This window comes from Lonchura striata, chromosome 2 (assembly GCF_050655825.1).
Source record: "Lonchura striata isolate lonStrDom1 chromosome 2, ASM5065582v1, whole genome shotgun sequence".
NCBI lineage: Eukaryota > Metazoa > Chordata > Aves > Passeriformes > Estrildidae > Lonchura > Lonchura striata.
The window spans coordinates 131,679,855-131,699,744 of NC_140704.1; the positions used below are offsets into that span (position 1 = coordinate 131,679,855).

The 19,890-nt window shown below is 37.5% G+C and overlaps 1 protein-coding gene across 1 annotated transcript; it reads right to left on the minus strand.

The window, feature by feature from the left end:
- Positions 1-2,108: 2,108 nt before the first annotated feature.
- Positions 2,109-19,184, minus strand: CALB1 (calbindin 1). The gene is made up of 11 exons (XM_021543189.4): positions 18,986-19,184; positions 18,641-18,717; positions 14,175-14,249; positions 9,439-9,522; positions 9,294-9,350; positions 6,317-6,394; positions 4,051-4,106; positions 3,915-3,954; positions 3,774-3,827; positions 3,571-3,642; positions 2,109-3,156 (listed from the first exon to the last, which is right to left on the minus strand). Exons 1-11 carry the CDS (start codon positions 19,065-19,067, stop codon positions 3,043-3,045), a joined length of 789 nt encoding a protein of 262 aa, XP_021398864.1. The 5' UTR covers positions 19,068-19,184; the 3' UTR covers positions 2,109-3,042.
- Between the last annotated feature and the right edge of the window lie 706 nt (positions 19,185-19,890).

Sequence of the window (19,890 nt, forward strand, 5' to 3'; positions counted from 1 at the left end):
ATACTGCACATGAACTGTTGATGATAGAACAGTGAAGCAGCGAACAAAGGAGAGCCAAAGTATTTGTTTCAAGGGTTGTGTTCAATCATAATTAAGTTGTTGGTGGAAATTCACATTATATTCTCCATAATGGTTAGCTGGGTGGTGTTAATGGCCTCTAGAGGTGCCCAGACAGTGCTGTGGGCCCAAGGGGAAGCAGGCACTCACTCTGTCTGACCTGGTACAGTTAAGGTTTACTTCTGTCAGCAAACACTGCATTTATAATGCCAAGGGTTTGAAGGGCCTCACTGTTGCTATTGTTATTTTTCTTTAAGTTTGCTGGTTTGTGCTTTAAAATTTCTAGAAGATCACCTTCTTTGATTTGAATACCTAGTTAAGTTTTAATCTGTACATATTTAAACTACAATGGGCTAAAATACTTGACGGCATTTGTAGGACAGTGGGTTTTGGTATTTGTTAGCTTGAGTGTTTCTTTGCATGTTTATTTTAGTAAATTATGTATTTATAGGCAGCAAAATGGTTAATAGCTTCAGTAAAGAGGATCCCAAGTAGCTCTGTTTCAGTTTCTGTGTTAAGCTGCAATATGGCATACCTGCAGTACATCATGTAATTAATCTTTGTGCATGCTACAATTTTTCTTTGATCACCAGATGTCTACCAGAAGGAAGAAGAAATCTTCCCTATCATCACCTCTCTTATTATTATGCCTTGTTCGGCCCCAACCCTGACATTTAAAAATCAGTCTTCCCAGGTGTGATTTAGAGTTTAAAACCTGGAGGTTTTACAGCAGTTTTGACTGAGCCATACTTGTCACAATTTGCTTTGCACTGGGGTTCTTTGCACTAGACACCTTTGCTAGAACTGGGGTTCTAAACTTCTGTCTTTTAATCCAAGTTTTATTTAGGTGAAATAACTGCAGGAAAAACCCTGCCTGTGGGTGACTGAGACCTGCATTCTGTGTTGTGCCCTGCAGCAGAGCCAGCTGGTGGGCAGCAGCAGTGAACAGATCTGAGACAGGAAGACAGATTTCAGAGTCTGTGGTGATTCTGTCAAAACACTTTAAAAGCCTTACCTCTCACTGTAATGATGTAGCCAACATATTCTTATGCAGAAGGTTTGGGGCTTTTTTTTTTTACCGTTTTAAAATGTTAAATAAGGCAAAATCCAGGGTTTCAAGTGGACAATATGAACAATATCAATCATTTATTGTACTGATAGGCAGATTCACTGTTCCTTCACTTCATGTACACAATTGTATTTCACATTGCATAGAGAAAAGAGGAGACAAGCAGGTAAGATGTTAAGTCACTGTGCATGGAGTGGGAGTAAAACAGTGAGAATGAACTGGCTTAACCTTTAGTTCTTTGTGTGGATTTTTTTCCCAACAAAATCCCATCCAGCACCACCTACTCCTTAACTTTCCAAGGCTCAGGCTGGAGAGAGCCCAAGATCATTAGGCCATTTCTGAAATGGTATTTGGTTGCTTGAGTTCACCTGAGGAATTCAAGGACTCACTTCAGTGGGAGTTCATGGACTGTAATCTTGAAGGATTGAGCCTCATTGTTTGAAACACATTTCAAATAAAATTAATTTGCTTCCATATGTTAAATAAGACGCAGAAATGCATCTGAGAAGTTGTATATAGCTAATCTGCTAACTTGGAATTGCTTCCAAAACAGTTGTACATGGAGGCAGCATAGGTTTATTGGCATTAAGAGGCACCCCAATTTCCTTCCTTCTCTAGTACTTACTGGGAGCAGTGGCCTGGACATTCATGAAGTTGTCTGGCATAAAATTGGTGTAAAGTAAAAAGGGAGCCAGGCCAAAAAAACCCCAAGGATGCAAGAAGATAGGGCTGCTTCATAGTATAGTTCCCATAAAAATACATCTCTTATATAATAAAAAGCAGAGCCCACCATGTAAACTAAATTGTTATAAAATCTGTACTATTTTTTTCTTCATTTAATGTCAAATTTTAATGCTAGTGAGATAGACTAGTAATTCAGTGTAAGATCCAAGGAGGCACAATTTTTTAAAATAGTCAGTTTGTCCTTTACATGGTACAGGTACAAGAATCCAGGAGATACACAAACTAGACACCGATAATCTTAGGATATTAAATTTAATTATAGATTACACAGAATATGATGTAAAAACAGCAATTTACTAGAATAATTATAACCTGCAAAATGTGAAAATAGTTTAGAAAATGGATTGTCATATTCTCTGACACAGCAATAGTCATGAAAGGTACACTTATAATATCATGTTAATCTGTGTATTAACTATACTACCTGTCATTTAGCCAGGATTTCAAGACAGATTAAAGGCATTTATTTCTGAAGTGCCTATGTTTAAATTCAATAAAACAGCTAGATTGAGAACACTATATTTTTATCAACTACTGTATGGAGATCTATTCCAGATAAATGCTTTGTCTATATGCTATGAATTCGTAATGAGAAGAGTAATTGTAAGACTGCAGAGAGTACAGACCTGTAAGTGGGTGGTTTGACAACTGAAAATATTTCTTAATGCCTTATTAAATTTTTGAAATCAGACATGCCAATGTCTCCTATTTCAGACCTAGATAGTATTTTATTGGAATTCAGGTTTTATATTTAAAAATCTCACGTTTATTTGTTTTGGGAAAGATGTGTGCATATGTGTGGATCTTTTTGTTATGTAGTTTAACAAGAAATGTTGCAAGTGTCAAAGGATATGATGACCACAGCAATGTCAGCAGGTTTAATTTTTCTCCAGCCGTGTTTATGAAAGCAAAAACCCAACCAAAACCAACTCTCACATATTTAGTTAGTTTCCTTTTGAATATACAGACAGGCCCAACACTGACATTCTCTTCATCAATCTTATTGTTACAAAAACTGTACATTACAAACAGTATAGAAACAAACTGAAAGGAATGTGCCACACATCCTGGCTAATTTTCTATATGCAGTTTAAAAATACAGCCTACTCCCTTATAGTGCACAGTTATTGTGTAGAGTACATCACTAGTTAAGTGGACATGATAGAAGAGATCTAGTTTTCCTCAGCACAGAGAATAAGAGCCAGTTCTGCTCGGTAAAGCTTTCCTCCATCAGACAAGGCCATGATGCTTTTCTTGTATGTTGCAAGGTTGGTAATGTCTAATTCCTATTTAAAGAACAGATAATGCTTTATAATCCTGTTTAGTTATCAGGATGAACAAGTTTACTTCCAATGGCACGAAATGAGAGAAAATCCCAGGTATTCTCAGCCTATCCGACAGTAACACACTAAAATGTTTTTATATATTTGTATGTTATCCATTATATGATAGCCATATGTTGCTTGCTGCTAGCTGGTGTCTCAGAGGCAAGCAAGCTCTTGACAGTGTGACTGTGTAATCACAACTCCCCTAGTTCAGGATTTACACTGCTATTATTTCCAACACAATTTTTAGTTGTACTTTGACTTCAGGAATTATGACTTAGAAGCTCTATATTTATCTTATTAGGGTGGATTAAAGTGTCCTTAAAATCCAAATTAAATCTAATCTCTAAGGGGAAAGAAGTCCTCTAGGATTACCTTTTTGTTCTTTTCACAGAGATCCTTCAGTAGGGCATCAAGTTCATTTTCATCTATATAGCCATTGCCATCCTGAAAAATACCATTAAAGACAAGTTTAAGCGTTTATTTTTAGTTCCATACATCATGGCTAATTATCCACAAATTCAGAAAATTAGTGCTGATAATCTACACCATTAATAAAAACATTTTTAAAAACTTACTTGGTCATACATCTCAAAGGCATTATTGAATTCTTTTGCACACATTTTGACACCCTAAATGCCAAAAGGAAAACAAATCTATTAATGACACCTGTTATGTGTGATGGTAACAGACTACTTGAGGAATGTAAATATTCATACCTGAAATTTAATAAGAAAATTTTCCTGTACAGGGAGCAGTCTTTGGAGAGAAAAAAGCAAAGGTCAAAATATTTAACTGTTCCCATTACAGCACTTGGTATATGATATTTCTTGTGAAAAGAAACAGAAGACATACCTGGCCAGTTCAGTAAGCTCCAACTTTCCATCATTGTTTGCATCAAACATCCTGAGCTGAAAGAATATATAAATTTACATTGCTAATCAAAAATAATCAACCTAATTAAGAAAACACTTATTTGGAAAACTTAAACCCAATTAACTTTGTCCTGAAATGATGTGCCCAGGTCACATTTGCTGTGTAATACATTTAAATACTGACTTAGTAATTTATAGTAATTAATTCTACTGCAAAATCTTGATTAGAAACTAGATGTGGTAAGTTAGGTCTTAGCCTGCCTACACTGCTGAATGAATGTCCTGTATGAGAATTGCACATGTAATTATTTATAAATGAGAGGATGTTGATGTGATAATACTTTTGACTTCATGTCATGATTGGGTAATAGAATCATTATTCTCTATTCATAAAGATGAAAAACTGTTGGGTTAAGTACAATAGAATCCAAGGCATTCATTTCCTAAGACACAAAAACAATAGATATTTCATTCAATTGAACAGGTCTAACTATTTAAGTAAAGACAGTATGTTTTTAATGTGATATATTAAAAAAAAAAAAAAAAAAAGTGAACAGATGTTGATGTTGCAGATGATCCTATTTTCTTGATGGTATGAAAATGGGAAAATAAATGTCTCCAAAGATGCATAATTAAATTATACTAATAACTATGTTAATATAATTTCACAAAATAAGTGATTATTATTTCTAATAATTATTAATAACTCTAGTAATAAAGGGTTTTCCTTTAAAGCCTTGAAAGGATGAGCTCCTGCCACCTGAAAAGCACAAAGAGCTTATAATAGCTGCTAGAAGTAGATGAAGATATTGATCCTGCATAGGACTTTCTCTTCCAGTATTTATGTCTGTACAGTTCCATTTTTCTACTTTCAAACATAATATTGCACTTGCTGTATAAAAGAGTCACAAAAGCAGCAGACTACAAAGCAAGTATTGAAAACACCACCACCCACACTCCATCCCATCACCTGCAATCCCAGTAATTTTAGAAGTAATTTATAGATAAGAGGAAAAGAAACATCCTGTACTGACGTATATACATAACATTTATCCTTTTAAAGAGGGAGCTAATGTGATGCAATGAGAAAAGACCTAATTTCACTTTGTTAATACAAAATAAATGACAAAGGATACCAGAAAAAAGTAACCAATTCTGTGAACATTTATTTCTACACAACACTATGGTTCGTTTTAACACTTCCTTCCTTTGTATAAAAGCATCTGCCTTGTGTGCATTTCCCAGGAAAATAGATTTGCATTTGAGGGAGGTAAGCAATGGCATCTGTGAAGTGAACTTATTTTGTATTTTGATGAGTTAGTGGCTGGCTCTGCCTGCCAGCAGCTGCTCAGGACTGTGTGTTTTTTGTTATGCTTCTGTTTTCTGTGGAGATGATTGGAGAGCTGGGCTTATTTTTCTCTTTTAACTAAATTCTTTGTCAGTGTGTGTCTCTGCAGAGGCCAGAACTTATAGCACACTTTAGGATGGAGGTCAAAAATCTCCTTGAATGAAAATGTTATCTTCAGCAGCAAATGAACAGTGACATTTCTATGTAAATGGTTTATACTGGTACAATGAACTAGCAGACTTTTTCCAGGCAAAACACAAGTTTTGTTCAGCCAGTTTTAAGCCAATTTGAGGCCAAGTGCATCTACCTAGCACATTTTCAATTGTTAGAAGTATTTAAGGATGAAAACAAGCTGGTAAAAAAACGTAGATTTATACATTTCCTGAAGACCAGAATTCTGTCTTTTTTTCTTGAAAAGTCCATGCAGAAGCCAGTACTGGACCCATGGAGTGACATAACAGTGGGATGGATAGATTCAAAGGATGGGCTGACCAAGGAAGCAACAGTTTTGCTATAGTGTTTATCTAAAATATCAATTTTTTTCCTTGAAGCAAGGGGAGAAGGAAAGTGTGGCATATTTGTAAATCTAAGGAAGCCACCATGCAGTGATGTCTTTTAAGACAAGAGACACTACAGCACTGAAAGAAGGCAAAATATGGGAAGTAACACCAAATTAATTTGATCTAAACAATATAATTATGACAAGAACAATTTTGCTCCTGTGAAATGTGCAGACTTTGGTTTTACAGGTAGCAGCACAAGAGAGCAAAACAGGTAAAATACAATGGCATGGAATGATATTATATAGATACCAAGAAGGTTAAAAATTGCTGGACTTTTCTTTTTGAACAGCACTGAAAACTGCCCATTAACCCATTATACCTCTAAGTAAACTTACCATTATTTCTGTGTATTCCGTTAGCTTTGAGTCTTCAATCTGCTTATTTGCTTTCTGTAATAAATCTTTCAAGAAGCTCTGTTAAAATAAATAGAGTAATAGGTGAATTTTTATCTACAGTTTAAAATATTTGACTTGCTAACTTCAGATTAAAGTAATGGGAAATACTATTTTACTTCCACTTTAGTATTTACTACTGAAGTTCCAAACAAGTAGGAAAAAATGTTATTAACAACTAAGAGTATATGTTTCTTTTGGTAAGTTCAAGAATATTGCATTTTATTTGGAAAAAGTAACTAATAAAACTTCCTGCATTGTATGCCATTTGTTGTATTGTGAATTTGGAAAAAAGTTTGGCTTTCAAGTATACTGCTTCTTAATATGCACTATCAGTAAACTAAACTAATCAACCTTGGGACTCCTTGAAAACTTGTATGCCTAATCACTTCTTGCAGCATCTGAACAATTTTACAGAAAAGGTCAATGATTAATTGCATTTTGTCCTTACCTATGGCATTACCTGATGCTAGAACTGAACATTAGTTCTTCCTACTTTGTATTTTAAATGTGTGCAGTCAATTTCATTGCATTTTTGAATGAGAATTTGACGTCCCAAGACTTGAAATACAAGCCACATTTACTTTAAAAAATAAGATTTTTTTCCACCCATTCTGTGTTTTAAATTTTGTACTAGATCTGTGACAGCAAAAAAAAAGGAAGATACCAAATTGTAAAGCAAGGCCATTGCAAGGCCTGATGAAGGACCTGATTTCTGTCATCATAGAAAATGGTAGAGCTTATAAGAAAATATGCTTGCATTCCTGGACCTGAATGCAGCCATGTCAATAGTGGTGTGACTAACACTCCCTAACATGATTAGCAGCCTGGCCCCCTCCTGGCTGGAGGCCCTTCCTGGTAGTTTGTATAATGAAGAACATGACTGAAATGTTGTGAATGGATGCTTCAGAAATATGTTTAATCTTGCGTGCTTCAATGGAAAATAGAACTGGAAGAGAAATTAAAAGGCTATTCAGTCCATGCCTCAAGAAAGGATTCTATCTATCTAAAGTTCCTGAATTAGTCTCTGATCTGAGCTATTGCCAAACAGTTCCTAAATACAGGCAGTGATGAAGAGTCTGCCTCCCCCTTAGAGGGGACATATTCTACTGCCATTACTATTGTTAGAAAGTTTTCTTTATTTCCAGCTTAAATTTCACTTACAAAGTTGTAAGTGGGTGTACTCGTTCCATAGCAAATACTTAAAAATATTTGGGCTTGCCAAGAAATACTGATCTAAAAATAAAACTGGGCATTTATGTCTTATTTTCAGTGTTAAAATGACCTCTTTCTCTGAGGCAAATGAAACCTCACAGCACAAGAGAGATGAACAATTAGAGATTCAGTTAAAATCTCTTCATTCTTCAGTTGGCCCTCAAACAACCCTGCCTTTTAAAATCTATTTTAAAATATAGCAGTCAGCAGGCATCAGTTAACAGCTGGAGAGTTCTCAAGTGCTACCTTTTCCTGATTCTGCAACTTTAAAAACACTGGACTGGTGCAACCAGTCAGCAGAAGAATGGGCTTGTGTGCCTGAGGGTTACCCTAAGCTTTGATCCTCAGCAAATGTCACACAGATATCAAACTCAAAAGAGAAAGGGAAAAGAAAAAAATATGTGAATTTTTCTATCATGGATTTCTTTTCTGAGCAGAAGAACAGGAACAATTTTGATTGGTTTGATCTCCTGGTGCTTTATTAAAAACTTACATCACTCTTCTTTATACCACATATGGACAAAATAGTCCAAATAAGATGGACAAACACAGATAGTTCTCTTGCTATGATTTGCTTTGATTCCTTTGAATGTAAAGCTACAATAATGAATCAAATGCAGTTGAATTGTGGAAAATGGCACCTTTCTACTCAGAAATATGTTGTATATGAGCATCTCTGCTATGAAGAAAGGTAGAGAGAATTGGGACACTTAAGCCTGGAGAAGAGGAGCTTCAGGAGAACATCACCAAAGTATATAAATACTTCAAGGGAGGGTGATAAGAGGATGGAGCTAGGCTACTGACAGCACCAGAGACAATGGTGACAAAGTGAAACACTAAATGTTCCCTCTGAGCATCATGAAACACATTTTCACTGCAAGGATGACACAGCACTGGGACAGGTTGCCCATGGAAGCTGTAGAGTCTCCATTCTTGGCGACGTGCAAAAGCCATCTGAATAAGGTCCTGGGCAACTGGCTCTGGGTGGTATTGCTTGAGCAGAGGATTTGGACCAGATGAACTCCAGAGGTTCCTAAGAACCTCCCTGTGATTCCATGACACTAATTCAGCATCAACAAATTGATGTTGATTGATGACTAGGGAAATAAAATCACTCTTGTTTCAAAATTTCTTAACTGTGCAAGGCTGAGATGCCTAATGGGGTAACCTTGATTCTGCTCTTATTTGTGTATATTAAAGCTGGTACCAAAATTGTACTAGGTTAACCAAGCAGAGGCAGCACAATTCCATTTTGTCAGTCTAACAGTATTAGAGTTAGGAAATTGTAGGGTTACATGGTACCTGGGACAACACCAACTGTCCAGCAGCATAGTGATTAATAGTAAAAACAAAGCAGCTCTTTTCTCTAAGAGACCAAAAAAATAACCAACATAGCTGTTAGAGACTCATCTTGCTTTCTTAATCTTTATCTTTCTTAATCTTCTAAGCTACCTGGTACCCTAAGTCATTTGATGCCAACACTTATCTGAATTAAAACATGGCTTAAAAAACATTTATCAGATTAGAGTTTCACTTTAAATAATTCACTGGTATAAAAACATCAGCTAATTGTATTGCATTTTTTATCATGTTTGAAATGCAAAAACATGCACGAGTGGGATGTATCTGAAGAAAAAGATAGCAGCACAAGGCTGTAACCCAACACCTGTTCTCACATTGTGCATGCTCATAGATACTGGTTTACCTTAAGTTCCTCAGAATCAATGAAGCCACTGTGGTCGCTGTCATATTTCCTCCATGTCTGCAATCAGAATGTGAATGCTTTAATCATATGTTTATGGCAAGTAGGTCTTCGATGGCTTTATAACAGATAACTTTTCATATTGTACCTGCATGAAATCTTCACTTGACTTTAGCTGCTGGCATCTGAAGAACAACAGGAAATTCTCTTCCGTTGGCAATACCTGAGCAAGCTGCAACAGAGTTTAAGAAAGGTTAAATTTTGGCTCTTCATCAGACCAACTGAGCCTGTAACAGAGCATGAAGATTTTTAAAAGTGATGGAATTTTTGTACTCATACTGCTGCTGCTGTGGCCTGCTTGGAAGCTTCCTCCTGCTAGCTAAAGTGTTTGGAAGATGCTTCTGAAAGGCTTCTGGCCTGCAGCTTTGTCATAGTTATCAAGGTCAAACAGAACTTGAGGTCTGAGAGAAGGGCGTGAGGTAGTAAAGCTACACTTAATCTAAAAGGGTAGCTGGGGAAAGGGGAAAAAATTCACCCATGCAGAATTAGAGTCTATATTAAAATCCATGGAGTCAGCATGAAGGGAAAGCATAGCACAAGGATTCATAGAGGATAAGTGTGAAGGACCATGAATTAGAAAACAGAAATATAGACTACTCAGATACCAAGAAAGGTATACCAAGAAAGAAAGGAACACCGACATGAAGAACATGTGTGTAATGTAAATGGTTAAATATAAGGAAAAGCCAGGAGAAAAAAACCCAGAAAATAGGGAGAGCAAGGGTTGGCAGTTCTCATTTGTCAGTCACAGAGATGTGTTCAAAAAGAGCTATAAATACCAGAAAGAAATCAAGAGGGCTTTTAGCCCTGCAAAACCCAGGGATGGTTCTTCCAATGCCTCTTCTCTACAAAAGGCTTTTTAAAAATCAGACATTATTGTACTGATTATTAAAAATGTTCATTTACTATAACTCAATTTTGGCAAATGACAAATGTAGAAGATGGAAAGTACGCTGTATAATTTAATGTAAAATCATGATTTGTTTTTAACAAAAGCTCTGTTTTTTCCTGTCCTCAAAATGTTCGAAATACGTTTTGATTAAAAAAAACTTTTTACTTGAAGAATAGACCAGCTGTGCTTACTATAGAGAAAATGGAGCAAGACAGATTTCTTAGTTGCATTCTTTTATGTAAAATGACATCTGCAGACTTTCTGGAGTCTCATCTTAAAATTTTTATTCAAATTTTTGTTTTTCTGCCTTCGTTTCACACCCTCAAATCTTTTGTTCTGCCTATTTCAGTGCTATTGCCTAATTGCTGAAGCTTTTTTATTGGAAACCAGCAGAGCCATAAGTGACTTCAGCTCTCACCTCACAGACACAACAAAGTTATGGAGACATCTCTTGTTTCTCTAATATAATATATGCAAGGAATCAGTTAAATTCTTTTAGTGTTAGTACAGCTGAAAAGACACACCAGAGCACTCTCCTTACAGAAATGGTGCAGCTGATGACAGGCTGTCAGGACCATCAGAGCCTTCTCAGTGCTTTTGCTAAGTGGCTGAACATGAAATCAAAATCAACCCAAGAAATGCTTTTTTGTCAGCAGCTTTCAAAACTGACTCCATTATAAATAGCATATACTCTTACGGGTAAGTATATATTTATGTGTACACAATAGCTAAATGTGTGTAACTTAGTCCTGATTTATGAAAAAAATGTCTTTATTTCTTTCATGTCAGAAAAGCTTTGATTTTTAGAGTATGCTCCTGTTTAACAACTTCAGCAAATGCTGAATGTAAGAAATATTCAGAATAAAAAAGATAGTTTGGGCGAAGTGATTGATTATAACAATAGTAAAGATTTGCTTGTGTCAAAAATACAAATAAGAAGTCATTCAATGACATAGGTAACTCCTGTGAATTTTACAAGGGCACCATAAAATAGCAACTGTCCAAAGGATTATTAACAGCCTATTAGCAGTACCAAACTGTAATTGAGGCACAGAATATATTACCTCTGAAAGAAAATTACCTTATTTTAAGCTATACCTCTCACCCTTTGTAAGTCTCAGGGGAAAGCATTAATTTCCACAAAAATTGCTTTTTGTGGAAAAACTCTGCAGTATTAAAGGGATGAGTAGATGGTCTGGAAACTGGTTCAGCTTCCCAGTCCCAGTTTTATACCACTATCAAGAAGAAAGATGGAAACCTGGTGCTATTTTAAGTGATGACTTCTTTGTGGGGATAAGCATAGGGGGACTTTGTGAGAATCTTTGAGTAAGAGTGCAGACCATTGCAAGTCTGTGTATGGCAGCAATAGAAATTTAGTGAGCCTTGAGCTTTGGTGCTTTTTTGGAGAAGATTGGTTGTCTCTGGATCGCAAATAATAGAGGACAGCTACAAAGCCTGACTGGTTTGACTCCTTTCTGGTCAGCTGCAGGCTGAGGTGTGTCTTTGTAGGCAACCTAGCAGAAAAAATACTCTCAGTACCTAAAACAATATCAGAACTATTTTCTAGACATTGTTCTCTAAGTAAATTCCGTTGATATTTAAGGTTGTTTAAAATTCCTTTTGCCTGATACAGAATGAATTTGCTTTTTAAAATCCCATTATAGAGCATGGGAGTACAAAGAATATTTTAGGCTAATAAGTAGTCGAATTGTTGGCAGCAGTAATCTTCAAATAATTTGAATGTGAAATTGCTGCAGTTCTGAGTTTTGAAACCTTGAGTTTCAAAACAGCATTTTAGTAAAAGCATTGGTCTCAATGAGTACAAAAGGTGAATTAAAGGTCTCTTACACAATGGAAAGAAAGTGGGCAGGTCAGGCTCTGCCTTTAGCTGGAGGACACTGGATAATAGCCAGCAAACTCACTGCAGTGTGCTTGCAAAACAGAATCAACGCTTAACCTGAGCTGAAAATCCACTTCTTCCTCTGTGAAGCCACCCAGGCCTCCTCTTTATCTCAGTCAACAGACCTTTCCTGAAAACTCATTACTGGCTGGCACATTCTTTGTCAAATGCTGGGTGTCCATTTTGAGGGCTGGGAGTCTGAATGGCTTTATGTAAGTTTTCTTAAACAGTGTTCACACAATTTTCAGAAAAACTATTTGATGTACCATGTAAATGGGAACAATCTGGAATTACTGGATATTTTTTTTAATATAAGGTAGGAGAGTAAAGTCCAAGTACCAACTTTAATATCGTACTGCTCTGCACATATCACACATTTCATGAGTCCCATCAGCAGTTTCCAAATCGAGCTTCATGCTGATTTAAGGGAAACAAAATACAGCTATTGGGTTTGGAAACTGCTATATTAAGGGAGAAAGTCCCTTCAGTCACTGAACTCCATACTATCACTATTCAGTTGCTTCCGTGAATGCTGAGCATGCTTGGCCCTTCACTGGGGGTGGTGAGCCATATCAGACCCTATTGGATTTGCTCATCTTCCCTCATTAACTTAATAGCAGAATCAGAAATAGAATTTGAAAGGTAAAACTTCTAGTTATCTTTCCTAAGTGAAAAAGCACATTCTTTTTCAGGCACTGTTCACACATTCCTCTTGCATCAGTGCTGGCTCCACAGATATTCAAAAAGACTAATTTAAATAAAAATCTTCAATTAGAAATAAATTAGCATTTGTTGGCCCAAAACAAAAATAATTATTGTACCAAATAAACACTACTTCTTTCTAGATGCAAAGCTATTTGATCAATGTTAAGTATTGTTAAAAGATGCACCTTTAAAAATCAATTGTGGCTGCAAGTGAAACAAATTGTTCATATTTCTGTGGTAGTTTAGTCATAATTACATATGCCTTTAAAGCAGTATATAAAATTCAGACATACGACAGAGGAGAAAAGGTATCTTGAAATGATCTATTGTATCAGCAGTGATACTTTCTATTGACTTCTACAGATTCTATTCAGTTCTCAGTTTTAAAATTAAATACTGACCCAAAGCTGGTCACTGCAGAAATTTTGCAGGCCTGGCTTGTTTCCAGCTGTTTCTTAATGAGCTCTAGGTCAGATTTCTTATTATTAGGAAAAAACCCTATGATATAATTTGATAATAAAACGGCAGTCTCACTGCACTCAGAGTGACATAAATGAGTCGTTGATTTAAGCTCAGAGAAGTGGCTTCTCAAACTGTAACCCTATAACCCCACAAACTTTCCTTTTTGAATTGCAGTGCTGAAGAGTGAAATGCAGAGAAAACACAATGATTCCCCCCTTCCTATTAAGTTGTCTAAGTTATACAATTGTTGAGCAGCTGGAGGAGGAGAAGCTGGTTATCTTCAGCCTCTTCAGAAAATGGGAATAAGGAATGTGAGAATTTTCTGCCTGCAGTTCTGTTAAAACTCAAGCAAGGAAATCCTAAGAAATTAATTCTTAACCATTATTAACATGCTGACTTACTTGGGTTGCATATTTGGGGTTTTTTAGAATAGACTACATGTAGTGGCTGCTCAATTAACTTCACTCAGATGTTATCACATTTAATTAGAATGGTGACAGAGCATGAGTTCAAAATCACAGGTAGCACTACATCACATTACTTCTCATCAAATTACCTTTTTAATTTAAATTTCTGAAATACAATTTTATTCTGATTTGTAGAAAACTTAAATTTCTGTTGATACTTATTTGTATTGAATAAAGAGAGAAAAGTTAAATGACTTGTGAATTGTCTGGAATGTGGTAAGGAATACATTACTTGTTAATGAAAAAGTTGCATTAGTAAAAAATAAAAAAAAAAGACCTTAAAAGCATGGAAGAAATATTCTGTGTATCTAAAAATACAAAGTATTGGCATATTATGCTCACATTGTTCTGTGTTAAATGTATTTTCTTCAAATGAAGTTACAAAGTAACAGTCTTACCTCAACTATACCTATTTTTCCATCAGTAGATTTCCCATATTGGTCCACAAAAGCTTTCATTTCAGGTGTTAAATCCTACAAAGTTACAATTATATAATCATTACTTTAAAATACAAGAAACATATGTAAAAACACTTGAACAATCTATTATTTGCCAAATAATATATCACATTTAATGAAGTACTCACACATTGCAGCTACATTTGTCAAGTTTAAATTAATTTTTTTTCATTTTACTTCCTAGGGAATTACATTATAGCCGGTGTGAATGATTGGCATCTAAATGCTTGGAACACTATTTTAGTTTACAGAATGAAAAAATTATAAAGACAGATGTGTTGGAAGATGTGTCTAATAGTTCCTTTGTTTAAGATGGTGACAGTGAAGTTCATAGACATTTATTACTACATTTTCTCAGTTTTCATTTTTAAATTAGTAACTTGAAGGCAGTGCAGACTCTTTCAAAATAAGGAAAAAATTTTGGTATAATACATCTGAACACCAAAATAGTCTTTCCACGTCTTTGAGTGGATTTTTCCTGAACAATGGATGCTATTTTAGTCTTAAAGGATCTCATCACAATATCATATTTTTCACTGTTTAGTATTTGGTTATCATGGAAACAGAGTCAAAATGTCACTGCTTAAATGTAGAAAGGGAGACAGTACCTTAAAAGGGAGATTTAGTACCTTAAATCTGACAGAATAAAGCCATCATTGTTGTCCATATAAATTATGGTGCCTGCTATACATCTGTTCTCTAAAGACTATTCTCATTGGCTATGGCAAAAGTGCCAGACTTGGGGCAAATATCTGAATATTTGATTTCACACTTCAACTTGACCTGCCTTTCTTTGATATGATATGTCATCAACCTTCAATACTGATTAAACTTTTAATTTTGATCATATTTCTTAGAGGTGGAAGCTAGTAAAACCATTCAGCAAGAATAGGGCTACAGTTATATTAAAGCAAAAGACAATTCTACAGTTATAGATGAAGTTATATCAGACTTTGGAAATAAAAGGTTTAGTTGTTATAATAGATCTGATTAAATAGGACCTAAGTAATTTTTTCACTGGAGACACAGGGACTCTCAGCTCTACAAAGTCCGTCGTAGCTTGTCCCAAATTTCACCTGCCAAAGCTAACTAAAATGTCAGTTCCTTGTAGCTGATACAGGCACGGCCTAGTATCCTATTTCTGTCAAAGTCATCCATAGCAAGTTAGTAATTTGCCATGGCTTTAATTAGAGATGTGGTTATTAATACAATGGACTTCAAAGTCACCTTTCATCTAATGATCCCAAAGTGGGGACAAGTTTGCTTAGCAGATGGAATAGAGAATTAGACACTTGGATTTTAATTAGTCCTGGTTAAATATTTTACTAATCTTTCTAATAGCACTCCGCAGTGCCGGACAGGGTTCAGCCATTGAAGGAGGCACAGTTGATTACAGGTTAAACAAACCAGGAAACTTATCCTCTAGTTCATTATGCAGAAATTATGGTGAGTTTTTTGGTGTTCACTTAACCTGCTCATGAGCTGCTTGAAGAGTTATTCAAGTTATGTTATTCAAATATATATTTTTGGTCAAAAAAATTGCCTCAATTTAACCAAGTCTAGTCCTAAACCTGATACAGATGCAGTGCCCAATTTTTGAAATGAAGAAATTAGCCCTTCATGCCTTAGTCAGACACCTCAGAAAAGATACTTTTCTGACAAGTGAAAAAAATCAGCTTTTTCTGATATGATTTGAAAATGTAAGGATAACTGGCACTACAGAAACCCTCACATAATTGTACTCATAAATAACACGATTCTGTGGAGAAATATTGTCATTATCTATGCAGGCAGGGAAGGTGAGAAACGGATGTGGAATAGCTCAGACAAGATCCACCTATTGACACTTTATCAACCTCTGTGCTGGTCACTTATACCCCAGGGCTTCTTTTGGCAATTGGCAGTCCCAAATAGAGAATGCATTGCAGAAATGCGGGTCACAATAAATGGAAGCTATGTTTATACGCTTCTGTAGCTTTTATCTTTAAAAAAAGAGTTCTAACATGGCTGAACCATGATCAATTATACCAGATCAATTCAGTGTCTACCATAACGCATGAAGCAAAAGGGCCTAATGTTACCAAAGCCCAAGCACTAAACCTTTTGAGTAGACATTCCCCCTTTCAGGGAGGCTAGCCTGAATCAAGCTGCATGCTACCTCTCTGTCTGAGAAAAAGCAGCTGTGAAAGTACAGGCTTGCTGAGTGGATTAATGCAAGGATTAGCATCAGAACATAATTAGAACACTTCTGTAGTTGGGAAGAATATTGGGAAATATTAAACTGTCCTATTCAATGACAGCATCAATGTGATTCTTTAATGCATATGTCATGACTGATGTAAAATCTAGCTATGAAGAATGCATAATTGAATATTTCAAAAATAGTGAGCAGAAGCACGACCTGAAATGCAGAAGTTAATGATGATAAAGAAGCTTTGAGGTGTTAAAAGAAGGACAGACAGGGAAATGACATATAACCTACACTAGTTTCTCAATGTGTCCCTTCTGGAAAAAGAATAGATATTCAAATATACTGAATTAGTATCCCATGAGACAAGAAATGAACTAATGAGATGCTTGTTTAGCAAATGAGCCTTCAAATGCAAGAATCAGGTTAGATTTGAAACCTAAGATGACATATAGCTGTACTCCAGAGCCCACAGACAAGGTGCTGAATTTCGTTTTGCTACTGTAGATTGCTCTTTTCAGCAGAACACCCCAAAGCCAGGTTTGAATCAGAGATATGGGACAGAAAAACATAAATATCTGAGCATTTTTAGAATACAGTGTCAGATATTGGCAGAAGTTATTGGAAAAAACCCACATACATTGTAACATTCGTAGCAGATAAGAATAATCCGGCAAGGGTTTCTGTGTAGCTTTGAATATGTTATGTTTTTAAGAGATGTACACTTGCTTTGACAGAGGAAATATCCTGACCTTAAAATTATAAATATTTTTTTACCTTGAGCATCTAATCAATTTTTAACTACTCAGAAATATATTACCATTTCTACTAACAATACAATTAATACTAAATATAAAAAGGCTTTAATATCTTTCTACCAAGCAAACTTAAGTTTCCTGCCCTTTGACATAGAAGAGAGATTTGTTCTGTTGCAGTACCTGAAAAGTATTGAAATTCTTTAACTTTTCTGTGAAAAAAAATTTGATTTTTTCCTTCTAAAATAGCCACATTGATTTTCTAATATTCTGTTTTCTTTTGGGCTTTTTTTTTAACTTCAGTTTTGCTTTATTTTATTTTAAATTTTAGTTTGAATTTACACTCAGGAAAATTAGAGCCTACACCAACATTTCTTATAAGAATTAACTGCTACCTAGACTGCAGTAACATTAGAAGCATTGCTGAGAGAGATTTTCATATGTGTAAAGTTTGTACTCTTAAATTTATACTATACAATTTTCCACAAAACACAATTAAGGTTCATATTAATTTTTTTTTTCTGCATCTAGGTCTAAAATATATAGGAACTTTCAAAACACAGTTAATTATTGAAAAGCTATTTCTCAATTTGGAGGCATTCTTATTAGGAAGTGTTAATCAATTTTCTCTGTGCACACATGATCCACTTAAATTATATTCAGAATTCTTTTAGCATCGATTCATTTAGACTGATTCAATTAAGTTATATATTGGGCTTTGATGCTAAAAGTGGCTGTATTTTTACATGGAATCTTTAATTTCTTTCTTTATTTCTCCCTTATCTTTTCTCCCCCTGCATGGGTATAAGTTGGAGGAAGTTAATAATTAATTTTTCGATAATTCATACACAGACATGTTTTGACAACACTGTCAAAAACTTCGCTGTCTCTCTGAGCCATTTAAACAGCCAGGATTTGGTACTCATATACCCGGAGAAGAGCAATAAGTGTTTAGGAGTAATCTGCAGATCTATTTAGTGACCACCAAGGGGCAGAAACGCATTTCAGCCCGTGCTGCCCTTTAGGTGTGAAATTAAGAGTCCAACTACACTGAAGAGTTAGGTTTGTTTTTTTTTTCCACCCCCTCCCCGCCAGTTTTAATGAATACATATCTGGATCAGATAAGATTAATTGCAATGGGATAAGGTCCCATCCAAGAGAAAATGACAGCATCCGTACATTTCTTGACTTTTCGAGCAGTGTCAGAAGTGTCAACTTGCAGCCTTGCAAGTTACGAGCGGGAGCCGCTCATCAGTGAGGTGGACCCTGGTTTCACCTTTCCAAAGTAGATGATTTATCAGGTTTGCAACTTGCTCCTTTCTAACCAAGCTTTGCCCGGTGCGGCAGGCGCATGAACCGTGGGATGACAAGAGAGAACAGAAGGAAGCACGGCACAGGAGCTTGCTCAAGAAAACTCTTCTTTCTCTTAGAAGATGAAAAAGTGGGGCGAAACATTAACCTACCAAGCCTGCCTTCTTCCGTGCCTGCTGCAGCTCCTGGATGAAGTTTTGTAGCTCCTTCCCGTCCATGAACCCATTGCCTGAATGAACAACAGAAAGAGTTACGGCTGCCGTCACCGCTCCCTCCAACTCTCTCCGTTCTCCAGCGCCGGCAGGGGCATCTGGGACCCGGCTGCTGGCTCCCGGCGAGCGGCTCCCCGCGCACCGCTGCCGGCCCGGCCCCGGCGGCTCCGGGGCGGCGGGCGGGACCGGCCGGCGCCGGGCGGGCAGCGGCGCTGTCCCCCAGCCTCCCGCGGGCTCGCCCCCCTCGCCCCCCGCGCCCCCGCCGTCCCGGGGGAAAGGAGTCACCGTCGGAGTCGTAGTGGTGCCAGATCTCGAAGAACTGGGCGGCCGAGATCTCCACGCCCTGCAGGTGGGTCTCCGCCGTCATGGTGGGCGCGGGGCGGCGCGGGGCGGGCGCTGTCCGCGGTCCTGACTCGCTCTGGCCGCGGCCGGCGCGGAACGGCAGCGGCGGCTCCGACGGCTCCTCCCGCCGCCGCCCCGCCGAGGCCTTTTTATGAGGCCGCCCCGGCCGGGCCACTCCCCCCGGCGCTGCCCTCCCTCTCCCGGGCCCCGGCGCTGCCCTCCCTCTCCCGGGCCCCGGCGCGCCCTCCCCGCCCTGCGCGGGGGCGCCGGGGTCTCCCGACGGCGGCACCGCGGCCAGCCCGGCGGCGGGGCCCTGGGAACCGGCACCCCCCGACGTGGGAGGGGTGAGCAGGGAGAGCGGCGCTGAGCGACCCACTCAGGAGCTCCTGCGCGTCCCTTGCTGTGGAGAGCATGCCCATGAGACGTGGGCACAGAGGGTGGGCACAGACTCCCAGTTTAGACGTGGGGTTTCCATGTGGAAGAGGGTCTTGAATTTTAGAGTATGGCTTGCAGCATCTCAGGATGTCCGGGTACAAGAAAAACAAAACAAAGCAAAATAAAAAACAACCAATTGGGGCACCATGTGGGCTGCAAGGAACCCGTTTTTCACTGCTCCATCTCCAATCCAGACGTGCAGACAGCTTTGCACAGAGATGATCTCTGAAGAGCTGCAACCCTTTACCTGATATTCCTTCTGAGATATAATGGGATCTTGAGATATCCCTATTGAGACAGCGTAGAAACTGTGCAGAGGCATGAGGGACACTAGTACAGTCTGCTCTGACTGAGGAAGAGCTTTTTTTTTGGTAGACCGGTTTTGGAGGCTTGCTCTCTTATAAGCAGTGAGT